Source organism: Dreissena polymorpha, chromosome 1 (genome assembly GCF_020536995.1).
Source record: "Dreissena polymorpha isolate Duluth1 chromosome 1, UMN_Dpol_1.0, whole genome shotgun sequence".
Lineage (NCBI taxonomy): Eukaryota > Metazoa > Mollusca > Bivalvia > Myida > Dreissenidae > Dreissena > Dreissena polymorpha.
Window position 1 is genome coordinate 149,670,509 of NC_068355.1, and position 23,286 is coordinate 149,693,794.

General features: G+C 36.2%; 2 protein-coding genes across 5 annotated transcripts in view; one reads left to right on the top strand and one right to left on the bottom strand.

The window, feature by feature from the left end:
• Positions 1 to 6,742: 6,742 nt before the first annotated feature.
• On the bottom strand, positions 6,743 to 18,631 carry LOC127855539 (uncharacterized). 4 transcript variants are annotated; one of them, XM_052391267.1, is made up of 4 exons: positions 18,319 to 18,631; positions 17,072 to 17,157; positions 7,758 to 8,727; positions 6,743 to 7,420 (listed from the first exon to the last, which is right to left on the bottom strand). In XM_052391267.1, the coding sequence occupies exons 3-4, from the start codon at positions 8,640 to 8,642 to the stop codon at positions 7,358 to 7,360; spliced, it is 948 nt and encodes a 315-aa protein (XP_052247227.1). In that variant the 5' UTR covers positions 8,643 to 8,727; positions 17,072 to 17,157; positions 18,319 to 18,631; the 3' UTR covers positions 6,743 to 7,357. The 4 variants fall into 4 exon arrangements, with proteins under 4 accessions (XP_052247227.1, XP_052247240.1, XP_052247234.1 ...); XM_052391280.1 differs by lacking the exons at positions 17,072 to 17,157; positions 18,319 to 18,631 and adding exons at positions 12,081 to 12,304; positions 12,684 to 14,735; XM_052391274.1 differs by lacking the exons at positions 17,072 to 17,157; positions 18,319 to 18,631 and adding an exon at positions 9,962 to 10,328.
• A 1,385-nt stretch (positions 18,632 to 20,016) lies between these two features.
• LOC127855305 (uncharacterized) overlaps positions 20,017 to 23,286 on the top strand; it is a 36,790-nt gene continuing 33,520 nt past the window's right edge. Inside the window, exon 1 of the mRNA XM_052390766.1 lies at positions 20,017 to 20,039. Within this exon, the coding sequence (XP_052246726.1) occupies positions 20,032 to 20,039 (8 nt within the window). The 5' untranslated portion in view covers positions 20,017 to 20,031. The remainder of the gene's footprint in view (positions 20,040 to 23,286) is intronic.

A 23,286-nucleotide genomic window follows, 5' to 3' on the forward strand; every position in this document is an offset into this window, starting at 1 on the left:
TCGTGCATTCCCTGAACTTGCGCTGTCGACTTCATCCTCGGATGGAACTTGGGAACTTCTGAACACTGGGGGTGTAACCTAGTCACGCCCCACCTCCGTCTCATGAGGTTGCCATTTGCGTTGTACCATCCTTAGACTCGGAAAACAGCCCATATTTGCTATTCTTCCCCTTTTTGTTCTTGCACGTTTTTCCGCAACTACCGCAAATCCTAGTTAAATCGTTGGTCTGTCTCGTAGTCCGTTGGAGATCATGTGAGTCGTAATCCGGTGTCTGGCTTTAAGTTCGTTTTTCCTATTCCGCCCTCACACAACCTCTGTGGTATCTTTCTACATCTCTGTCCACAGTGAGTATAAGGAGATCCTTCTCACGAAGGGTGAACTTCGGCCTGCTAAGCATAGGTACTCTTGGGTGCTGTCTTTCCAAGCTGCCCATAGTCTCTCCAGTTGTCACCATTCTATTCATGATTGCAAACCAGTCTTTCCTAGTAGTCACTGGTGTTTCATGTGGTTGTTTACCATGGAGAAGGTCCATGCATTAGTGTCTTCTTCAGGTTAGGTTCTTTTTCATAGGATGTTCGGCGCTGTCCACGATATCTTAATTTGCGCCGGCATGGTGATCAAACATAAAATAGTTATCAATAAAATTTACCTATATACAAATACTTGGGATCAATAAAAGTAGCGAGTCGATTAGTTTTTGATTGAGGTGTTGAATGCTTTTGTAGGAGTGAAAAAAACAAATACATAGTTTATGCATGAAATACAATTTTAAGTTAATTGTTCACAAACACTATATTGTAACTAAATACATATAGGCATACAACTAGGGAACATACCTACGTGTGTATAATTAGACCAAACATATTCAATATGCTCGTTTACCAGAAATCAATTTCCAGACTACAGTGTAATGCGATTATATTGACAAAGTTTGCTTAACATTTTGTGAGGCAGAAAAGTACATTAAAACTAGATTTATTTGTTAGATATCATATAATTCTTAAGCACATGGTGTAACGATGGATCAAAGAAACTATTCACGGAAACAATTGGATGTTAGTCTTTCGACGAGAAAAAAAGAGTAAATATGCCCCTTTAACAGAAATTGACATAACACTGTCCACATCCTATTAAAATGCAAGTACAATTTAGCTTTATATGTATTAGGCTTTTTTCAATTCCAACAAGTTATCTTTTAACACTCTTCTTCTTAACATAGTATTATGGTAACTACTATCAATTGTATAAATTGTATACCATATAATCATACATGTTTTAAAATAGCTTAAATACAACATTCGGTAAGATTTACTAATTTACTTATTTAAAAAAAACAAGTTATATTTGACTTTATTTCACAGAGTTACACATGCTTAATTAACACTCACACGTTAATGCATCATCTCTTAAATTAAATCATATCGTATGATGAGCGAGTGTGAACATTGAATTCCAAATCACGATTGTACTTTGCAAGCGTCTGTGCATTCTACATTCAAATATCCGCACAAATCGATTATATTGCTATGTATGTCAGATACGATTAGCAATTCAGCAAACATAGATACCAATCAATTAATTTGTCTTTTGATTTGTCTTATAAATATTCTGACATGAATATTGATGACCTTGTGTCAGTGTTGGTGTCTGGCTTCACGGAAAAGATTCTGATTTTCTAAGACGCCCGTGCTAAAAGGCTGGAATATATTGGATGTCAGAAGACTTGCAATCACAACATGTTATTGGAAGTGAATATTATACTATTATACAGTTATGTGTTCGTGTCCTACATGTTCCGAACAAACAAATAATCAATATTCGTTTGTCTTGTTTTATGGAAATGATTTTTTTCCATAATCTTATAAGGACAACTACTGGGCAAATGTAGATACATCTTATGCTGTAAATTTAGCTTCTTTATGTTTTTTTAAACGTATGTTTATTAGTATTTAAATTTTGACAACGTTGTTGTTATGTTGTCAAGCAAAGGTTGCCTATATACAATTGGTATTTGCTTTCCTTTCCTAACTCTTTCGGCACACTCAATTAAAGCATACATTTTCGTAAACTTCCAGTTAAATTGTCATGAATATTTTACACATAACGAATGTTATCGTATTGTTTTTAAAGAGTATGAACAGAGTTAAGGCATAAATATTTAGGCGTTAAAATGTATCTTCATACACATTAAACGAAACTTTCTCTTTGTTTGGCTGTATTTGTATGTAAAATACTGTACTATGGGTCACTATTTACAGATCGATTACAGTCGATCGGTCCTGCTTCATATTTCTGATGTTACCGAAATCTGCATAGCTCCTTCGATATGATTTATATAAGTCAAACACATGTATATTACATTATATTGTGTGTTTTTTTCACATGTTCTTTGCGGTGAATATTTATGTGACGGATTACGAAATCGTTTAGAACACGGTTTTACGTAACTAATATCAGCTTAGGTCTACGATTCCTCTTTGTGTTCATGTGAATGTATGAGGCAATATATCAATGATCGAGCAACTTAAATCTACTCGTAGAGATTAATAAGGCTTATGCTAATGTACAAGACTATACAAATCACGAAAGAGAGAGGGCGGAAAAAGCTCCAGACGTATGCCTTTTATCTCTTCTTTTACTTTTAATTATCTTTTCTAATTAGCTACCAAAGATATATTATCCAAAATAATGTCAGAATATTCAATGATAGTTCTTATCATTGTGGTACATATTGTTAGAAAGAATAAGAAGATGGATAGTAAACTTAAACGACCATATTGAAGTGATCTTACACCTCTTTTTGCCTTCATTGAATAAATAGGTCAATCCAAAAAAATGCATTTGAAGGATTCTAGCTTAAATGCTTGTGAGATGATCCCTTTTTTATCAGGCAGTAACTAAGACACTGTAAATCGAGCACAGCGTAGTGCCTTGGCAAAAATGTGGGTGGTGTTGCACATCTTCACGTACAGAAACAGGGCGTTATGAAGTTGTTCCGGAAAATGAACGATATTGCTGTATCTGTAAGACGTGTTACGGAAGTGAACAGCATGCCTTAATGATGTGTCCGCTATACGCAAATATAAGAGCCACTTTAGTATAAAGCACTCTTTTCGTAAATCCAAGTTTCAACGCATTTAAATTGATATTATGGGCATCTTACAGTTTATAGGTGTCTATCGCAACCGTTGTTTATTTTTGGTGTTTTCACTTCATATGCACTTATATTTGTTAATGCAGCATCAGCATACTAAACAATATCCCGGAAAGAAAAAAAAATGCATTTGAATATCAACCGTACTTTCGTTTTGACAACTGACGACAGAAATGATTCGATTTACGATGTGAATCTAAATCTAGTTTTAGTGCAGATTCGTTCATACGACACAAAGTCACTTTTTTGTTTTACGTATCATTTCGGCTTAGAGGACTGGGCGAGTCACGTAAAATATCGAATATAATATATTTTTTTTTTATAAACAACTGGAAGCAAGATGAGTTGCAGATAATTGGTCAGTAACCACATTTTAACTAACTCAAAAAAAAAAAAAAAAAAAAAAAACAACATTTTAACTAACTCTTTTGACCTGTTAATTCTTTTCAGCTAAATTCAACAGTGAAAAATGCCCATAATATCACTTCAACCCAAACCCCAAATATATGCGATACTGTATATATTTAGTAAGTTTCCATTTCCTAAAATAAGAGAAACAGTGCGAATCCTTCTGGTATTCTGGTAGCTTAGGGGTGCCAATTAATTAATTTGCCTCAACTTCAATAATTGTTTTCGTTCCAGTAGGTCGGTAGTCCGAATGGCCGATTGTTTCTCAAAGAATTGCTTCTGAAATGTGTTGATAGCATAAGCATTAATTAAAAGGTCAGATGTATACGTCCATTGGAAAAGAAAGCCGAATTTGATACATGTTAACTTTTCAAACTACACACCTATAGTTTCTCGACAGGATTTGACAATCAAATATATCTAGTACCGTAATAAAAATCAAAGCGCTGTAGGCACTGAAGGCCTGGGGCTAGGTTTAGTGTGACGTAAAATGCATTAACGATATTTTGTTCGAATTTCTCCCTTTGTCCGAATTTATACGGATTGACCCTAGAGGTTGAGTGCAGAAGCTCAGAGACTGTAAGACAAGACAATAGTTGTGTATATACTACAGTGTACATAGACGGTGGAGGACACCACGATACTGGTTGTGGTAACGATAACCTTTTGTTCAACTCTACAGATCTGGTAGAGGTTCGTCTACATAGGCGGTGAAGATATACAACAACAACAACGTGGCCGCAAAAAACTGTTATTGTTGGCGTCAAATAAATCACGTTCAATAGCCTGAAATAGCTTTCTATTAACAGATCAGGAAAACACTCATACTTCCTTTGTAAAATGTATACAAAAGAAAATCCACTTAAAGGGATCTTTTCACGCTTTGGTAAATTGACAAAATTGAAAAAAGTTGTTTCAGATTCGTAAGTTTTCGTTTTAGTTATGATATTTGTGAGGAAACAGTAATACTGAACATTTACCATGCTCTAATATAGCCATTATATGCATCTTTTGACGATTTTAAAACCTAAAAATTATAAAGCGTTGCAACGCGAAACGATTGAATAATTTGGAGTGTTCTGTTTTTGTCGTTAAATTTTGTGAAACTACGAAGATTGCTTATATAATGTATAAAATACGTTAAGAATGTGTACTCGGCGGAATAGCTCAGTAGGCTAAAGCGTTTTTACTTCAGGACTCTGGCAGGACACCAGGGGTCACTGGTTCGAAACCTGCTCCGGGCAATGTTCTTTTCCTTTTTTAAATTTTTTTCTTGATTTTTTACTGGAGCTTTTACGATCCAATGTTTACATTTATCAATATAAAGCATTTAATGAATAAGTTTAAAAAATGCCAAAATCTGTGAAAAGGCCCCTTTAAGTCCAAGTCTAACTTTTACCGGTAGAGCCCCTGTCCATCCCGGTTTGCTAACGCCGGTCGACCGGCGAGGACCGGGATGATTCGTAGAATTTTTTTAACGCAGTCACACTATTTCCCGGTGCCGTCCCGGTTGAAGCCGGTCAACAGCCCTACAGAGTCCCGGTCAACCCGGACTGGCTACGGTTTATCCTGGTGAAGCCCCTGCAGAGACCCGGTTGTCGGCGGTAGTGCCCCGGTGAAAGCCGGCAGCGTCCCGGCATAGCCCCGGTTGTCGCCGGAAGTGACCCGGTTGAGCCCCGGTGAAAGCCGGCATAGCCCCGGTATACCATAACACCGCCGGCACTAACCGTTTTTATACCGGCTTCAGACCCCGGCAGAGCTACGGCAACGCCCCGGTTTTACCCCGGTCGTCGCCGGTAATGCCCCTGTGAATGCCGGTGGCATTCCGGCAGAGCGCCTGTTTTCTTATATACCGTAGCTATACCGGGACTCTAACGGCATTCACCGGGGCGTTGCCGTAGCTCTGCCGGGGTCTGTATGGGCCCCGGTGGAGCTACGGTGCCGTCCCGGTTGTTTCCGATGCCGTCCCGGTTGTTCCTCGTGCCGCGCCGGTCGTTGCCGATCCTTCCCGGTGACTCCCGGTTCATCCCGGAGATATTAAACATTTTAATACTTTCCCGGTGGAGCCCCGGTTTTTCCCGGTTCAACCCGGTCGTCCCCGATGGAGACCCGGTTCATCCCGGTAGAGCCCCGGTTCGTCCCGGTAGATCCCGGATCACGCAAAGAGGCTCCACCGGCATCTTAGTGAGACTGGGCCTTTACCCTGATAAAGAACGGTTTACAGATTGTGTACGTTGCCTCATGTAGAACTTTTCACGCTCGATTTGCGCGCTGGATCTCCCTAGTGAAATATCATATCCGGTAACTTCGTATACTTCCGAGAATGATCATGCATATTTGTTGTTTTTTTTTTTGTTTTTTTTTTACTTCAATGTCTCTTTAACGCAAAATAAAATAACAATATCTTAAAAAATGTTTATAAATACCAAATGTAATGTCTTCAAAAAATGTATCAGAAAAAATTCTTCTTACCGTCTCCGAAGACACTCGTACATTTTCGGCCTAGACCGTCAAGTGAGGAACTAATTCTCGCATGAATATGCAAACAATAATAAAAACTATGTCGTAGCCAATGCTTAGCAATTTTGCTTCAATATGTCATATAGTGATGTTCTGTATTTATAATAAATTCTTTGATTGCGCATGAATTACCGCCAAGTGGTAAATCGGACTTTTAGGAATTCATTCATTCGTGGGTTTTGTCAGCCAGCCAATTCTGACTGTCTCAGAAATTTGTATCATTGCTATGGCCTTAGGGCTACGCCCCAGGCCAATTAATGTATCGCGAAGTGAGTTGCAGCACAATACGTTATTAATAAATGTTTTTGTCGTCAATTATTTCCTCACTTAACGACGTTCTTGATACCATAAATGTCATGAATAAATATACTAGTAGCTGGAAGTAAAACGAAAATTATTATAATGACCGTTTACAGAGAAAAGAATTAAATGTATATTGCATCCAGACAAAACACGATCACGGTTTTATTTCTTTTAAATTAAACTACGTTCATTTTAAATTACTGGTCAACGTTTTTCTATCAAATCATACGAATTAACATCTTTATAATTAGGAACCTCAATGGAGAGATATGCTCTATATATCTTTATAGTCTAATGAAAGTATAGTTGTTGACGAATATGTGCATTTTAAATAAATTCAATATATTTACAATAACAAACAGAAAATAGTTGTTTATTTAACAAGAAAAGCGATTTGTTTAAATGTCTACATGTTTACATTGCAATACTATATGTATAACATATTTTGTGTGCTGTTTATATATATGTTTATACACGGAGTAAATACAGTACAATTTGTCATGTATGATATCATAAACCATCTAAAATGATAATAAAAGCCCGGTAAATTTGAAATGTATGTTTGAATATTTTAATACAACTAACTTTTATGTAAATTAAGAAAATGTTCCTTAGTATATAATCATCGTGTACTACACGTGACACTGACTCCCGTTATACTTTGTCATATTATAAAGTTGCGTTGTCTTGCAATTCCTAGACACAATCAGTAACATTGGGACAACCAATTACATAATAGCTTACCAAGCAAATTGTTATAAAATCTTTTTCCTGCAAATAATTGTTAATCTAATTTCCATTTAATCTGATCTTCACGGTCGATGAGAATCGTGCTAATAATTATAATAAGGCAAATGTAAAACATCGCAAGAAATATTCTACAGCGTATGCAGCATTATGTGTAATCAACTGAAACCATGACAACGCGACGTTATGTTGTCCACGTGTTGTGCTTGTTTGACTGTCGGCGTGTTATTGAAATTGCAGTCCGGAGAGGCTCACGCATGTGCTCTGCTTTTCCAGAACGTCTGTTAACTGTAGAAAAAAGTTATATCTGCAGCAGTGTTATTTTATCTTAAATAAAAAATTACTAAGTTTGTCCTGGAATTTTAACACCTTATAATCAAATGTAATATACAACTTTCCAGAATTTCAGTGGAAAAAATCGTCGAACACAACACACATGTAATATGATTTTATCAATGGCGATTTGACTGAAGACCTATTGTTTTATGTTCTTATCGTAAGTAATCGCTGTATTTTCTACATAAAACTGACCTAAAAAATTAATCGACTTTCAACGAATTAACTACATGACCAAAAATCATTTGAACATTAATTACCCCGGTACTTCCGTTCTTGATATGCATACCTTGATTAAAAGGATTCTGTCGCTTGGTGTTTCCTCGGTGATAGCTAAAATCCCGTTGGATACACAAGCTGCCAATGGACTTCGTAAGTGATACCTTTGATCTACAGCAACGGTTTCAATTTTGCCTTCATTAGTGAGTCTGTACACAATGTTGGAATCATAATGCGCCATGTAGATGGACCCACTTTCGTCGACACATATGCCACTAGGTCGACCCTGCGTCTCAAGTTTAAAGCGTTGGTCACCAAGAGGTGTTGCGCAGATAACTGCGCAACTTCCGGGATCGCTGATCAGAATGTTGTCAGACGACAAACACGTTACTGAGGCGGGATTTTTGAATAATGTTAATGTTTCGTTTTTACTTTTTAATGAATAGAGAATGGTTCCGTTGGAGTCAATGAAATCTATACACGGTGATGCCACATCACAACACCCTACCACATATTTATCGTCAAGAGCGGCGATGCTTTGGTATTTCTTTTTTGTGGAAAGGGAAAACGTCACAACAATAGCTGCGTCAAGGCAACATACAGTTATTTGATTTATTTCTGGTTCAGTTATTGCAACGTCATTAGAATTCGGTAATTTACAAATACCACATGGATCCGTTAAAAAGACTTCCTCCAAGAACCTCCCATCGATGTGGAAGCGCTTCAGCGTCTTGTTCTCATTATCGCAGACGATCAGACTGTCTCCTAAGATGCAGACACCTGTAAGGAGACAGGGACTCTCTTCCGGGAGGCTTGCCTTGATCCAGATGTGTGTCCCCGATATCCAGTTCCCAGACCTTTCTCGAGGCGAGGCGGGTCCGCGACTGTATAAGGCGGGAGGAGCTGGGAGGTCAGACTGTTGCGCCAGAACGGGTTTCCGGTATACGCCCGCCATCGATCATACGTTCTGCGGCTGTTGAATTGGCAATAAATGATCGAGTCTTTTCACTTGAATGATACTTCGAATATTAAGAATCGACCTGCAATTAAAAAATTAACAATGTTAGTTTCAATTTGAATGAAATTAAAAAGCGAACATTTAAATGTGGCTCTTTGGTGCTGGTGGTGATTTTGGTGGTTTTGGTGGTTGTGATGGTGATGGTGGTGGTAGTGGTGGTTGTGGTGATGGTGGTGGTTGTGGTGGTGGCGTCGGTGGTGGTGGTGGTAGTAGTAGAAGTAGAAGTAGGAGCAGTTGTTGTTGTTGTTGTTGTAGCAGCAACAGCAGCAGCAGCAATAGTAGCAAATGTAGCAGTAGCAGACGCATTACTAGCAGAAGCATTAGTAGTAGTAGAAGTAGTAGAAGTAGTAGTAGTAGTAGCAGTAGTAGTAGAAGTAATAGTAGTAGTAGTAGTAGTAGTAGTAGTAGTAGTAGTAGTAGTAGTAGTAGTAGTAGTAGTAGTAGTAGTAGTAGAAGTAGTTGTAGAAGTAGTAGTAGTAGTAGTAGTAGTAGTAGTAGTAGTGTGGTGGTGGTGGTGGTGGTGGTGGTGGTGGTGGTGGTGGTGGTGGTGGTGGTGGTAGTAGTAGTAGTAGTCGTAGTAGTAGTAGTCGTCGTAGTAGTCGTCGTCGTCGTAGTAGTCGTCGCGTCGTCGCCGTCGTCGTCGTCGTCGTCGTCGTCGTCGTCGTCGTCGTCGTCGTAGTCGTCGTCGTAGTCGTCGTCGTCGTCGTCGTCGTCGTCGTCGTCGTAGTCGTAGTCGTCGTCGCCGTCGTCGTCGTCGTCGTCGTCGTCGTCGTCGTCGTCGTAGTCCCCGTAGTCGTCCTCGTCGTAGTCGTCGTAGTCGTCGTCGTCGTAGTAGTAGTAGTAGTAGTAGTAGTAGCAGCAGCAGCAGTAGTAGTAGTAGTAGTAGTAGTAGTAGTAGTAGTAGTAGTAGTAGTAGTAGTAGTAGTAGTAGAAGTAGTAGTAGTAGTAGTAGTAGTAGTAGAAGTAGTAGTAGTAGTAGTAGTAGTAGTCACTACAAGTAGTCGTAGTAGTAGTAGTAGTTGTTGTTGTAGAAGTAGTAGTCGTAGTAGAAGTAGTAGTAGCAGTAGTAGCAGAAGCAGCAGCAGCAGCAGTAGTAGTAGCGTAAAAACAATTTAAACAAAAGTAAATGGTATGATATAACAAACAAGCACCAATACATTAACTCAATTCTTCTATTGATGATACTTTAATGACTGCTGTAAAAAAAAAGAACTATGCGTTTAGCCTTATGATAATGTCATAAAATGTAAGATTACGCGTGTTTTCATGGGTCACTGTCCACGAGGTAACTGAATTCGAAATCCCATGAAATAATGTTACGATCCATTTTCTTGCACGCAATGTAATAAATGTCCGTCTAATTGAATTGTTAATATTTACTCCAGAAGTAATCCCGTAAAAGTGAAGTTAACATATATTTAGTAGACCCTTGTTCTACTTAAGTATCGATGTCACACAATCGTCTTTGAAACAAATATATTACTGAAAGGAAACCTAGTGAGTGTCCAAAATATCACAGCATTAACAAACACACATTCAAACACTAAACTCGAGTTTGCAGAATTAACATAAAGTATGCCCATGTTAAGAAATTCAATATCTTTAGACCACCTGAACATTCAATCGATAGTCGTTCGGTCGTAAATGCTATTTAGGCTAATTTAGGTATCGTACGGTATTTTAAAACCAGTTAAATGCAATTCACTAACTTCACGATAACGAGTAGAATTGTCAATATTGATCATAACGTATTGTTCGATTATATTTAGTATCTCAAACGTCCAACTCTTTTTATTTGTTGCCTCAAATTGATAATAAAGCAGACAGACTCGCATAAGACTATCGTATAAGTATTATTGCAAGGCGCATACAAGTATAATAACGCGACTTTTCAAGTCTAGTCTTATGTTTGTGATTTACGTGTATTGTGCGTTATTTAAGAAAATACAGATTTCTCATTGTTTACCATGTATACACTAAACGATGAGTAAGAGTGCTTAAACGTAACGCAGGAATATCAATGCAGTTGCGTTAACGTTATATAACGAATGGTTTAGCCCATGCACCCCGGTAATTATTACGCCAATCATTAGAGCGACGAAACACGTCCTTATTGTAAGCACATAAACACCGATTATCGGCGAAACTTGTGTCACTTCTTACATTACCAGATATAAAAGAGTACAATTTAAATAATTTCGAGTTTTCTGTCTATGTTGCTTTATAAACCAATGTAAATTTCTAGTAGCCCGATAAAATTGTAAATAAAGAATGTAAAACATTATTTAAGTAAAGGGTAGTGAAGTTAAGGATACATTAGTAAAGCCAGTAGCTAAGTAAAGCATAGTGAAGTAAAGAGTAATGAAGTAAACTTTGCTCAACTTCTATTTAGCGTAAACATGTTTTCGAAAATAGCTTGATAAAATCATAACTAAAGATTTAATGTGATCCCGAATAGTGTCACAAACACACACGCACACACACGCGCACGCACACACGCACACACTTTCTATCTCTCCCTCTTCTTCTCCCTCTCCTCCCTCTCCCCATCCCCCTCTCCCACTCCCCCTCTCTCCCTTTCCCCCTCTCCCCCTCCGCCTTCCCCTCTCCATCTCCCTCATCCATATGTTTATATAAATATTCAATGCAGTGAAGTCGCCCTTGGTAAAATTGGGGGTTGAAATATGGAACCAAAGAAATCTACAAATAGTTCCGGTAAAACAATCACAATTTTCGATAATTTTCACTGTTGTTTTTTTTCTGTTTGAAACATTGAAATTTCGGTTTTAATTTACTGATATTTCTATATATTTATCATCGGAAAGCATAACATGGGGATTAAACCACCAATTCATTGCAATGACCGTTGCAATGCGGTTATCAAAGATTTAACATTGTCTGCCTGCCTGCCTGCCTGCCTTCCCGCCCGCCCGTCCGTCCGTCCGTCCATCTGTCTGTCTTGCGGGTATTATTGACAGGTGCGCAGTCAGAGCCAGATTTAAAGTGTTAAAAGTGAAAAAGTGAGAAAGATAAAAGTTTTATAGATTTATCATACAAGGTGAAGATTTAAAGTTAAAAACTGATAAAACGTGTCTCCCGGAGTTCAAGGGGCAGAAGGGGAAAGCAGGGACTGTTTAAACCCTTCAATATCAGGATGTAAAACTGAAGTGGCAGGGAGGTTGTTCCGCTTCACAATAGCACTTGCGAAAAATGAAATCTTATAATAATTTGCAGTGGTATGGATCTGTCTGTATTAGAGGGGTGCATGTGACGAGTGAATCTGGTGGGTCGCTCGATATATGATTGTAGGGGCACAGCCCCTAAACCACGGACAATTTTGAAAAAGATTATTTATTTAGTGTCATTTCGTCTGACCTGTAGGGTCTGCCAACCAAGTTCCTGTTGCATGAAAGTGACACTGTCGCATGGGGAATAGTTATGCTTGACCCAGCGGACTGCTCGACGCTGTACATGTTCATTTTTTGTATATTTTGTGATGTGTGAGGACTCCATACTGAAGACGCATATTCAACCTGTGGTCTGACTATGGTCTTGTATGCGTGCTGGCGAATGTTGGAATTTCTTGTGTCTGTATGTTCCTGCGGAGAAAACCAAGAGATTTATTAGCGTTATTTGTAATTCTTTTTATATGGGTGTTGCAGGAAAGGTATTTTGAAATGTCCACACCTAAGTATTTTGCATTGTCAACAGTTTCTAATATTTGTCCATGAAGTCTGTAATTAAAAAAGAATTTTGATTTATTTCTGGTTATGTTTAAAACTTGGTATTTGCTTGGGTTGAACTCCATGTCCCAAAGATGTTCCCATTTCATTAGTTTATCTAAATCTTCTTGTAGAGTATGGCGGTCATGCATATTGTTGATTGTTAGGAATACGGCAGTGTCATCTACAAATAAGCGAACTTAATAAGTAATAGATTGAGGTAAGTCATTTATATAGAGAAGAAAAAGTAACGAACCAAGCACAGACCCTTGTGGTACCCGGGATGTCACTGGTACCTCGGATGATAATTTTCCATCTACAACACGTTGAGTACGACCTATAAGGAATGATTTGATCCATGAGAGAGTAGTTTATCCACACCATGGCCATGTAATTTGAAAAGCAGTTTAAGATGGCTCACTTTGTCAAACGCTTTGCTGAAATCGATCAATATTAGATCAGTTTGTTGTCCAGATGTCATATTTAATGCCAAGGTCATCAATGAGTTGTAGACGTTGTGTTTCGCAGGAACGCTTTTTTCTGAAACCATGCTGTAAGTCATATTTAGTATGTTATATTCACTGAAATGAGCTGAAAGATTAGAGGAAACTATATGTTGTAAGGATTTACATAAAATACAGATGAGAGAGATAGGTCTGTAATTTGCTGGGTCTTCTTTGTTCCCTTTCTTGCACAGCGGTATTATATTTGCAGATGTCCATACTTTCGGGAGAATTCCGGAGTCCAAGGATTTCTGAAAAAGGAGTGTTATTATTGGAGGAATTTGTGAACTTAATTCTTTTTAGAACAAGAGGTTTGATGTTGTCGGGACCTGCTGCCTTGTCTGGTTTAAGATTGGATAGCAACTTCTGCACCCCATTGACACTGACTGTGATCTTTGGCATTGTTGGAAATTTTCTGAAAGATTTATGAAAAAAAATAAACATGATTGAGAAAGGGTAAGGGGGGACATAGGTGTGAAAACGGGTTGGAACTGTTGGTTCAAAACATTTGCCTTTTCTTGATTCACAGAAGTTGATTTTCCTGAAACATTGTCAAAAAGAGTAGAAATACCTTGAGCGTCTTGTTTGGAGTTTTTTTAAGAGACTATACGGTTTCTTCGGATTAAAGTTGGATCTGTTCTCTTGAACGTCAGGGTCTTCGATGCCTAAAATGGACTTGACATATTTATTATAATCGATTTTGGTATTTCGTTTGATGAGGTTTTTAATATGTAGGAACATTTTCCTGGTCTTATGAACTCAATTGTTGTTTAGTCTGAATATAGTGTATCTCTTTTTCTCATTAGTCGTTTTATCGGTTAGGTAATCCATGGTAATGATCTTCTTGTACCCACAGTTTTTGACGGAATAAATTGTTTAACACCAGTTGATATCTTATCTGAAAAAAATGACCAAAGTTCTTCTACCGAGGTTAGTCCATATAAACGGACTCCCAGAACCTTTGATAATTTTTGCTATGGCGGCCCATTGGGCTATAAAGCTTAGAGTTGAATTATTGCAACTATTACCGAGGTACTTTCACATTTTTCAAGTACCCTGCCACTCACTCCTTGCATGCGGGTTTTGAAAGAATCCCAGTCTGCCTTTCTATACAGCGGTACAACCCTGGGTTTCTGTTTTGTTATATTTGGTTTTAGATCTGAAATAAAAGATATTTATAACGACTAAGTTACAAAGTGATCGCGCTCAAATGTAATGATTTACTGTAGCCTTTTGCCAATTTTACAACACTTTTTATTTTTAATCAGTTGTTTGTTGTTGTTTAAGAAAAATGCAATTTTTGTTTGTATGAGCGTTTAAAATATGATGTTTCTGTGTAAGTAATATTTTGCCAAAATAAGTTAAATATACCCTAGTTAAGGAGATTTATACTAAAGTTGTTATAGCGCATTTGCTTACCTCTAACATATGTTGCTTTCTGAGTCGCTGGGATGTGTCACATGTGTCGGAAAAAAATTATCGGAATATGTTACCTGTTCTTTAGTCTCAATGGTGCAATCTATAAAAACAAACCTTTTAAAATATGTTTCACGTTTTTCCTTCATTTTGCCCAACGTTTTTTTTCATCGACGATTTTATATAGTAACATTTATTTGTTACAAAAATTATTGTTAAGTTAACTTTTCGGACAATAAATGGTAAAATGTGTTGCGCCAATTCACCCCCAACTTCTGCATGGCTGTATTACTTAAACCATAGCCACAACTTGCGTTATTTAACGGCATGTTCAAAAAGTCCTTACTATTTGTCATTTGTAAAAATGGTCTCCTTTGGGAACTTGTTAAGCAGTTTTTTTCATGTATCGTACAATGCCTTTAAATAAAGGGGTGATGGAGGTTTCGTCACAATGCAGTTTCGTCACACTGATATTATGAAGGAGGGCAGTGGAGGTTTCGTCACACTGATATATTGAATAGAATAAAATGATACAGTCAGTGTATCTATTCCGTCACACCTTACGCTTTTTCGCTGCAAATTTCTCACGTGCGATAGACACATTTCTCTGTTTTCGTATGATGAGAGACACTTTTTTTATCGATAATTTAAGACTTACTTGAATTAAATCGAGCACGTGTAAGTAGGTAAAACCACGCGTGTAAACCTGCACCCGACGTGTCCGTTTGCGATAGCAGAGAAACTATTCCGAATCGCATATCTATTTTTAGATGTGTGCTCTCGGGGGTCATCTCAAAATGATTTTTGACTGTCACTTTGAGCAGATTTTTGTACAAAAAGGTATCGAGACATTGTTACAAAATATGGGGTGTAAATAAAAAACACGATTAAGTAATAATTTTACAATTTTATTTCTAGCAAATCAACTGCCTGTTGAAATAACACTTTCAATGCTGGATATTTTTTGCGTGTCTTATCAACAATGTGTTTCAAAGATAACACACACATTCGTGTAGTTGAATCTTTGTTACAAACTGTCTCAAATCATTTTGGCTATTTTGGAAGGCTGAGCTAATTGGATGCAAGTGCTTAAATCCAGTCCATAGACACATTAATTCCAAATCTTGAAATGCAGCATTGAAAGGTTTAAAATCAATAACAAAATAAAAATATATAAAAATATATAATTAACAAACAAGACATAAAGGACTAGCATATTCATTGAGTATATTATCACATATTTTGTGGGGGAAAAAATGAAGTTCGGTGTCAACTTGTTACCAAACAATACATTTGGAATGTCCTATATTCAATGAGGTTGCAGAAAAAAATGGAACTTTGATAGAGAAGGAAGAAATTGATTTGGTAGGGTAGAAATCATTATGATAAAAGGAGAAATTGCTAAAATGAGTAAATATTACTTTTATCCTAGTGATGTCCTATGTCATCTGCAACAAACATCTAAAATATCTTTATTGTTTGGTTATGTGTTAACTCATTCATACCTGTTACAATTTACAGCAACAATTTAGTTTAAACTTAATAATTTTACAACATTTGGGAAACAAGTTCTTACAGCTTAAGCCAAATATCAAGTCGGTATGTTAATTAGTGCAAAAGTGTGAATGAAATGAGCGAGTTTGACCCATGTATTTGACCTGTGCGACCTTGAAGGATGACCTTGACCTTGACCATTCACCACTCAAAATGTGCAGATCCATGAGAGAGACATGCATGCCAAATATCAAGTAGCTATGTGCAATATGGCAAAAGTTATAGCAAATGTTAAAGTTGGCGCAAACCAACAGACCAACAGACAGGGCAAAAATCAATATGTCCCCCAGCATATACTGGTGGACATAAAAATGTGCTGTCCATACATGCAGAAACTATTGAGTAATTAAGCGGACACTCAAATTATATTTATATCCACAATGACCTTGACTAAATTCTAAAGGGATTTTCATGTAAGTACCAGCTGTCTATACACAAAGTTTGGTGTTCATTATGCAAGGGTACTTAAGTTATTTAGCAAATCAAACTCTGAAGCCCACCCACACACCAGCTACAAGTGATCACATTATACAACCTGTCATAAATGACAGGCATATTCAAATGGCCACAAGTATATTTTGAAGTGAATCATTAAACAAACCTACAGGCAATTGTGGAGTACTGTATTGCATATTAGTATAACATATCATTTGACTCTGTTGAATGGCCACAAAGATTTTCAACTTTTGTTTACAGACACTGGACCAACCCACCGATGTGAATCCAATTCAGCCCCATACTTTGTACATGGGGTAAAATAAAAAAAAATAAATCCTTTTGTGTTCACCTTGTTGCACAATGTGATCAACTGATCATGTGAGAAAATACCACATGTACCATACTGTATTCATTTTTATTACAGTTCATACTGTATGTAACCTTATATGTTTACATTTATTAAAGGCAAATATTTCCTATGATATCATAGTTTATTTATACAGTACTGCGTGAGTATAACATACATTTTAATTTATAGCTAAGTTAAGTATGAAACTGTGCTCTGTATTCAATGAATTTGAAAATGGCTTTAGGAATTTCACAACTAAGATACACACAGCAATCAAAATGGTATTTAAGTCAAAATTGTTATGTGTACCATTATAAGATGCACATTATACTTTGAAATATTTTTTACTGCATAACTATTTAATTGATTAAGATAATTAATTACCCGCTTTACAGATTTTGCTGCCTCTACAGCTGGACTACAATGAACTGATGATCTGTTTGTCTTCTGCTTTCCCATGGCAATTGTATCTGCAAATGTAAATGATATAACAAGTGTTTACCCTTTACAATGCAATAACAGGGTTTTACAAGATTTTGATGATGACACTAGATATAATTGTGATAAAAGGAGAAATTGCTCAAATTTGAGCAATTTCCCTTTTTATCAAAATGATATATAACCTTCTAAATCAACTTTGTCTTATTACATTACAACTTAGTGTGTTATCTGCAACCTCTTTCAGTTTAGGATGGTCTAAACCTAAAAATTAAGGTAATGCGGGCTACACAGAATGTTTCATGAATATTTAGAAATCCGCCAATTTATTTGAATTAATATTATAACTTTATCTTTATAATAATATCTGTCAGCATATACTCTTTAAATTTGTTCTGAGACAGCATACATTTAGCATTTCCCTAATGCAAAGAATATTATTCAATGCATTGGATAATTTGTGTAAATATTGTGACAAAATTATAAACTGCTCATTAATGAGCCTGCAGCAGGGATATAGTGAACACATTGTGACACACTGTGAATAATGAGACCAATTATTTGAAAGAATTCATCATAGCTTTTGTTTATAATAGTGTTCATACATGTATATGTGTGTGTGTGTGTGTAATCACATGAGCTTGAAATTCTATCACTACATAAAGTCTATGCATAAATTATTAAAAAAATACCCCACCCACCCCTCTTCTCTATATATAAAAAGACAAGCTGTCTTTTTATATATAGAGAAGAGGGGTGGGTGGGGTATTTTTTCTAAATAATTTATGCATAGACTTTATGTAGTGAAAGAATTTCAAGCTCCTGTGGTGTAATTCTGACAGTTAAGACAGTTTGTCTGACCACTGAAAGTTTATTTATTTTCATTACACATTTACAAATGGGAGAAAATATTGCAAACATTTTATTTCAAGGCATACTTTGCATGTCAACCAAGTTAAATGACGAACTATAGCATTAAACAACAGACCAAATCCGCAAAACATGCACCAAAAATGTTTGTCGAAGTTACGGTAATGTTTATACGGCCCCCGAGTTATGCATCCAGTTGGTACGGAATAGATACACTGACTGGCCTTTATATAATGGTGTTTATCTTTATTAAATGAAGGTGGAAATGCATATTGATGACTGTAACGAGTAAAATATATATAATTCAAGAAAATAACACGAACCTTTTGGTAACCTCGGTCATTGAACAGATTAATGTTGTCCACCGACTTTTCAGACGTCCGAAAAAACGCGCCGGAAATTCAACCGATCTGAAGCCTTGTTTTGGAAATCCAAGCGCTGGCAGACCAAGAGTTCATACATTTTGTAAACATCCATTCAGTAGACAAAGAAATAATTACTTTACATGAAACAACAGACAAAATTAAGTTTCTAAACATACTCTCTCCGTACCAGCCATTCAATCTAGAAATATGTCGGAATCGGACAGGAGCCGGAATAGATAAACTGACTGTATTGCAATTGAACCAGGGATCATATTTTCCCGCAACATCAATCGGTCCGGATATAAATGGGGAAAAGTATCCGAAAATGTATATCCGAAATCATGACAAATTACGTTAATATATGTATACTATTGATTTTGCCATTCATAAAGGTGATATAATACATGTACAAGTTAAATTCCCTTAGGTATTTTTTTTAAACGGAACGAGTTTTCTCAACTGGTTTAATCATTTGGTATTTCATTGTTGTTTCGTGTGCTGTTTTATCAGACTTTTTTCATCGTTGTCAATATTATTAATCTGTGTTAGTCTATACTGATGTTTTAGATTGTTGTCGACTCCATAATAGCTTACAAACATGCACTGAACCAAACAAATGTCTGTGCCTAGGTTGGCTACTGACAACAAACCAAATAATTAAGAAATAATTTGTTGTCAAATAACCCACGGCCAATAGTTTAGATGCGTAGGGATTTGATTACGGGAGCGAAGCATTTGAAACCACGCATCTAATTTTCCGGTCGTGAGTTATTCAACAACAAAGTATAAAGTACACGAATTATTTCGATTCTAACACGATTTTACTAAAGATTTATTCAATGTATATTATTTTTCTTGTGTACTATTTTATGTGAAGTTCCGCCCATAAAAATAACTTTGGCTGTTCTGTCGATCAGATCCGCGACTTTCATTCATAATTCTATTACTGGATTATTACGCAGGTGGAAAATGTATCGGCATGTTTTGTTTAGTTACAGCGCGTGCATTCAGACGCGTCTTTTCGGATGCGTCTTTAATCCGCTGTTCACAAGTTTTTGATTCTTGGTCTGATGTGCAATAAACCGGTCCTGACCGCTTAAGAGACTGCAGCGAATGGTTTATTACACCTAATTGAGATAAGAATGTCATTAGGGTGTGTTAGCATGTACACTGTTTAATCGATTTCATAACACGGGAATTTTAATAGCAAACAGAATCGGACCGACTGTTTGGGATTTTCAATCGGTCTTTCATGACCCCAATCGGTCTAGGACCGACAAAACCGAAAAAATATGATCCCTGAATTGAATATGATGTTGTTAATAAATATATTTGGATATATGCTTCTTTATGTTATTTTTTAGCGTTATTGCGTGCATATCATCCTTTTTTCTATCATAATATCAACTTTTTGTGTGCGCGTAATATATGAATAAAACACATATTTGTGGAGCACATGAAAACACGTCCACACCCTATCGACTACCAATCTACAATTATGAGATATTTCAATTATTGATTACTTGATAGTGCAAACATATTAATTAGCACATTGCAAACAATCAATTAGCGACACACGCCTTTAATTGGCAATTAAAGAAGTTGACTCAGGAAAACCATCAGAGAAAACTGCTAGAGTCATGATGTACCATTCATCTATGGAAGGCTCTGATGGGAATGTACGATGTTGTATTATTTAGATTTACAAAAATACAGTGATATGAAAATCAATCATAGTGTAAAATTGCATTATTTTGTTTTTCTAAATTGCCAAATGTACATATGTGAATTATGTAGTTTCAGTAAATATGACACTAGTTTAATTGTTACTTGTTAGAAACTATTTAGTTAGGTTGATGTTTTATAATGAATGGATCCAAGAGCGACCGTGAAAGGCTTCGTGTTCCACTGGAATTAACGTGTGTACAGGAAGGTGGTGAATGAGAGTCTCGCAACAGCTTATGCGGCAAAGGGCGACAAGTTCCTCTTCTTGAGGAAACTCATGTCCTTGCCGTATCTGCCGAGCGAACACATCACTCCTGCCTTCGAACAGATGATGCTACAGGCTGAAGAGGTACTAATATTTTTATAACTTACCTCATTATTATTTACTTAACACATGTGGTATTTACATGTATTACTCGCGTAATTACTTTAATGGTCTTCTATTGTTAATAACTTAATATATAATAAAAATACAATAATTAAACTGTAATGTACGCATATGTCATAAATTTTGCTTATTCCAGGTTGGCAGTCCTCTTCTGAATGTCGTCAATTACGTTGAGCGCACGTGGATCCGGGGATCAATGTGGAAGCCGGAGAACTGGAGCGTCTATAGACAAACAGTAAGGACTAACAACGATGTTGAAGGTATGCTTTTATTCAAAGAACAATTTATGTTATTCTTTATTTTTTCATTTTACGTAACGTAATAAACAACATCGTTTACAGCATTTTTATTTCGCCTAACATAATGAACAACAGTGTTCACAAACTTTGCTCAATAAATAAACATTATTTCAGGGTGGCATCGAAGAATCAATACGCGAGCCGGGGGTGCTGACCTTGGATTCTACATGCTCGTCCCCCTTTCCCTTTTATAAATATGTAAATATTTATGTTTGGTGTAATATTGTTTGCAAATAAATTTGTGTTGTGTAAAGGTAAGTATATTATTATACCGTTTATTGAGTAGAGTTGTATTTGATTATATCTTTATGTTTTATATGTAAATATTTATGTTTTGTGTAATATTGTTTGCAAATAAATTTGTGTTGTGTAAAGGTAAGTATGTTATTATACCGTTTATTGAGTAGAGTTGTATGTTAATGTATTGTGTAATATTGTGTTGTATGTGAATAAATGGATTTTTGTGAATCATTTACAACATTGTGTTATGTTATTTAATTGCAACATTTTAAATACTTCAATTTATCTAAATGTATTTAATTTAACAACAAAAAACATGTTGTTTTAACTTAGAAGAAAGGTGTCAATCAAAGGTGCTAAAGATTCCCGGTATTATTCACACCTATATATTACCATTGTGAAGAACCCTCTACCCGTTTTCTACAGTAAATTCAGTGTGACGAAACCTCCGTTAACCAAATAAAGCAGAGCCTAATTTCAATCACTTTATATGCATTTAAAACACAGCTCTCGTGATTACTTCACAAGCATGCACTCCAAGTATTTAGTTTCCCTAAAATTACTACACTTGAAAATGAATACAGACACGACTAATTTAGCCCTATTTTATTCAATTTTTTTTGGGACCCTTCATTAAACTTGCCCATAAATTGCAGAAAACTGTGCTACTACACAGGGATTTCAATAGATTTTAAAAACCAGGAGTCAATGACCCCTGGACTGAAATTTTGGGGGGTCAAATTTAAAAAATGCTGGGGTCATTTTGAAGCACGTTAATTGTGGTTTTGTCTGTAATCAGTGCCCCAGATAAGCTGCGTATCTGCGTCTTTCACCCTATTAAAATGTTTAAAAACGCAAAGAAATACAATATCATGCGTATTGAAAATGCAAACAAATTGACTTTTACGCAAATTTTTCAAATTCGATGCGTAGGATACTATAGCTTTGATAAAAAATGCTTTGCTCATTTTCTGTATTTTCTCTTTGAAATTATTATCGTGACGCGGCAACGCTTTTATTTAACAAGCGCATGGATGAATGAGCAGGAAAACAGTCAAAGTTATCCAAACGCTCTGCGGACTAAATTTCATAGTTAATCAAAGCGTCTGACCAAATTATTTATGACGACATACACATGCGTCTTCAATCTGACTTAATCCGTCGCTTATTGTGCATGTATTTGAAAGCGTCTGTACTTTCAGTTTCTATTACGATGCGAAATAAAAATGTCTAAGAGAGGTCGAAAGACGTCCGCGATTGTTGCGCCAAAACATCAGTCGATCGCAAACTTGTTTGAAGTTGAACCAAGACAGCAAGAGCCAATAAGTGCTGAATCATTCATGCTATCTAAAATTTAAAGTTAAAAGTTTATATTATGGACAGTTGCAAGGATTAAAGATGTTATGAAACATCAGTTAAAGGTAATTATGATAGTTTTCAGCTTCATTGAATCAATACAAGTGTGCAGCTTCAACAGAAGTAAAGCAGCAATGATTCAACAATATGCATGTTTAGAACTCATTTCACCCTATTTCAAGAATGAAATCACCCTATTATTCAAAATCAATGGGTGATAACCCTATTTCCCAAATAATTATCTGGGGCACTGTGTAATATTTTTTTTTTTAGATAAACATATGCTCTAAGAGAAACACAATATCTTAAAAAGTTATACTGCTTTATTAAATAAAAATACCATGATACATAACACAACATATTTTAATGAATTGGTACACACAGATAAGGACAAAATATTAATAATTTGTGCAAACAATATCGACTTTTAAGTTTTTCAAAAACAAAACATGTTCATTTTACAACTTTTATTATTTCTATCACTATACTATGTTTATTTGTTAAAACAATAAATGCTCATTAAAATCTACTTAATCATAACACATTTTAGTCCTTTAAGACATATAAGTAAATTAAGATATGTACCGGTAGCACCTTTTCATCACATATTTATCCTCATTATTAGCTCCACTGGCCAAAGGCCAGCGGGGCTTATGTCATGGTCCTGTGTCCGTCGTGTGTGCGTCCGTGCGTGCGTCCGTGCGTTAACTTTTTCTTCAAACATCTTCTTGTCCTAAACTACTCGTCCAAATCTGATGAAATTCCTCAGGAATGTTCCTGTGGTGAACCTCTTTCAAATTTGTTCAAATTATGCCCCTGGGGTCAAATTTGACCCAGCCCCGGGGGGTCAAAAAATTAAAAATTTGCTTATATAAGGCCTATTTTGTGCAAACTTTATAAATCTTCTTGTCCATAACC

Bases quoted from the DNA above. Each gene is read 5' to 3' on its own strand.
- LOC127855539 (XM_052391267.1), bottom strand. From the start codon at position 8,642: ATGGCGGGCGTATACCGGAAACCCGTTCTGGCGCAACAGTCTGACCTC. The intron at 7,421-7,757 runs GTATGCATATCA...TTTTTTCTACAG, and splicing joins ACAGAATCCTTTTAATCAAG to TTAACAGACGTTCTGGAAAA.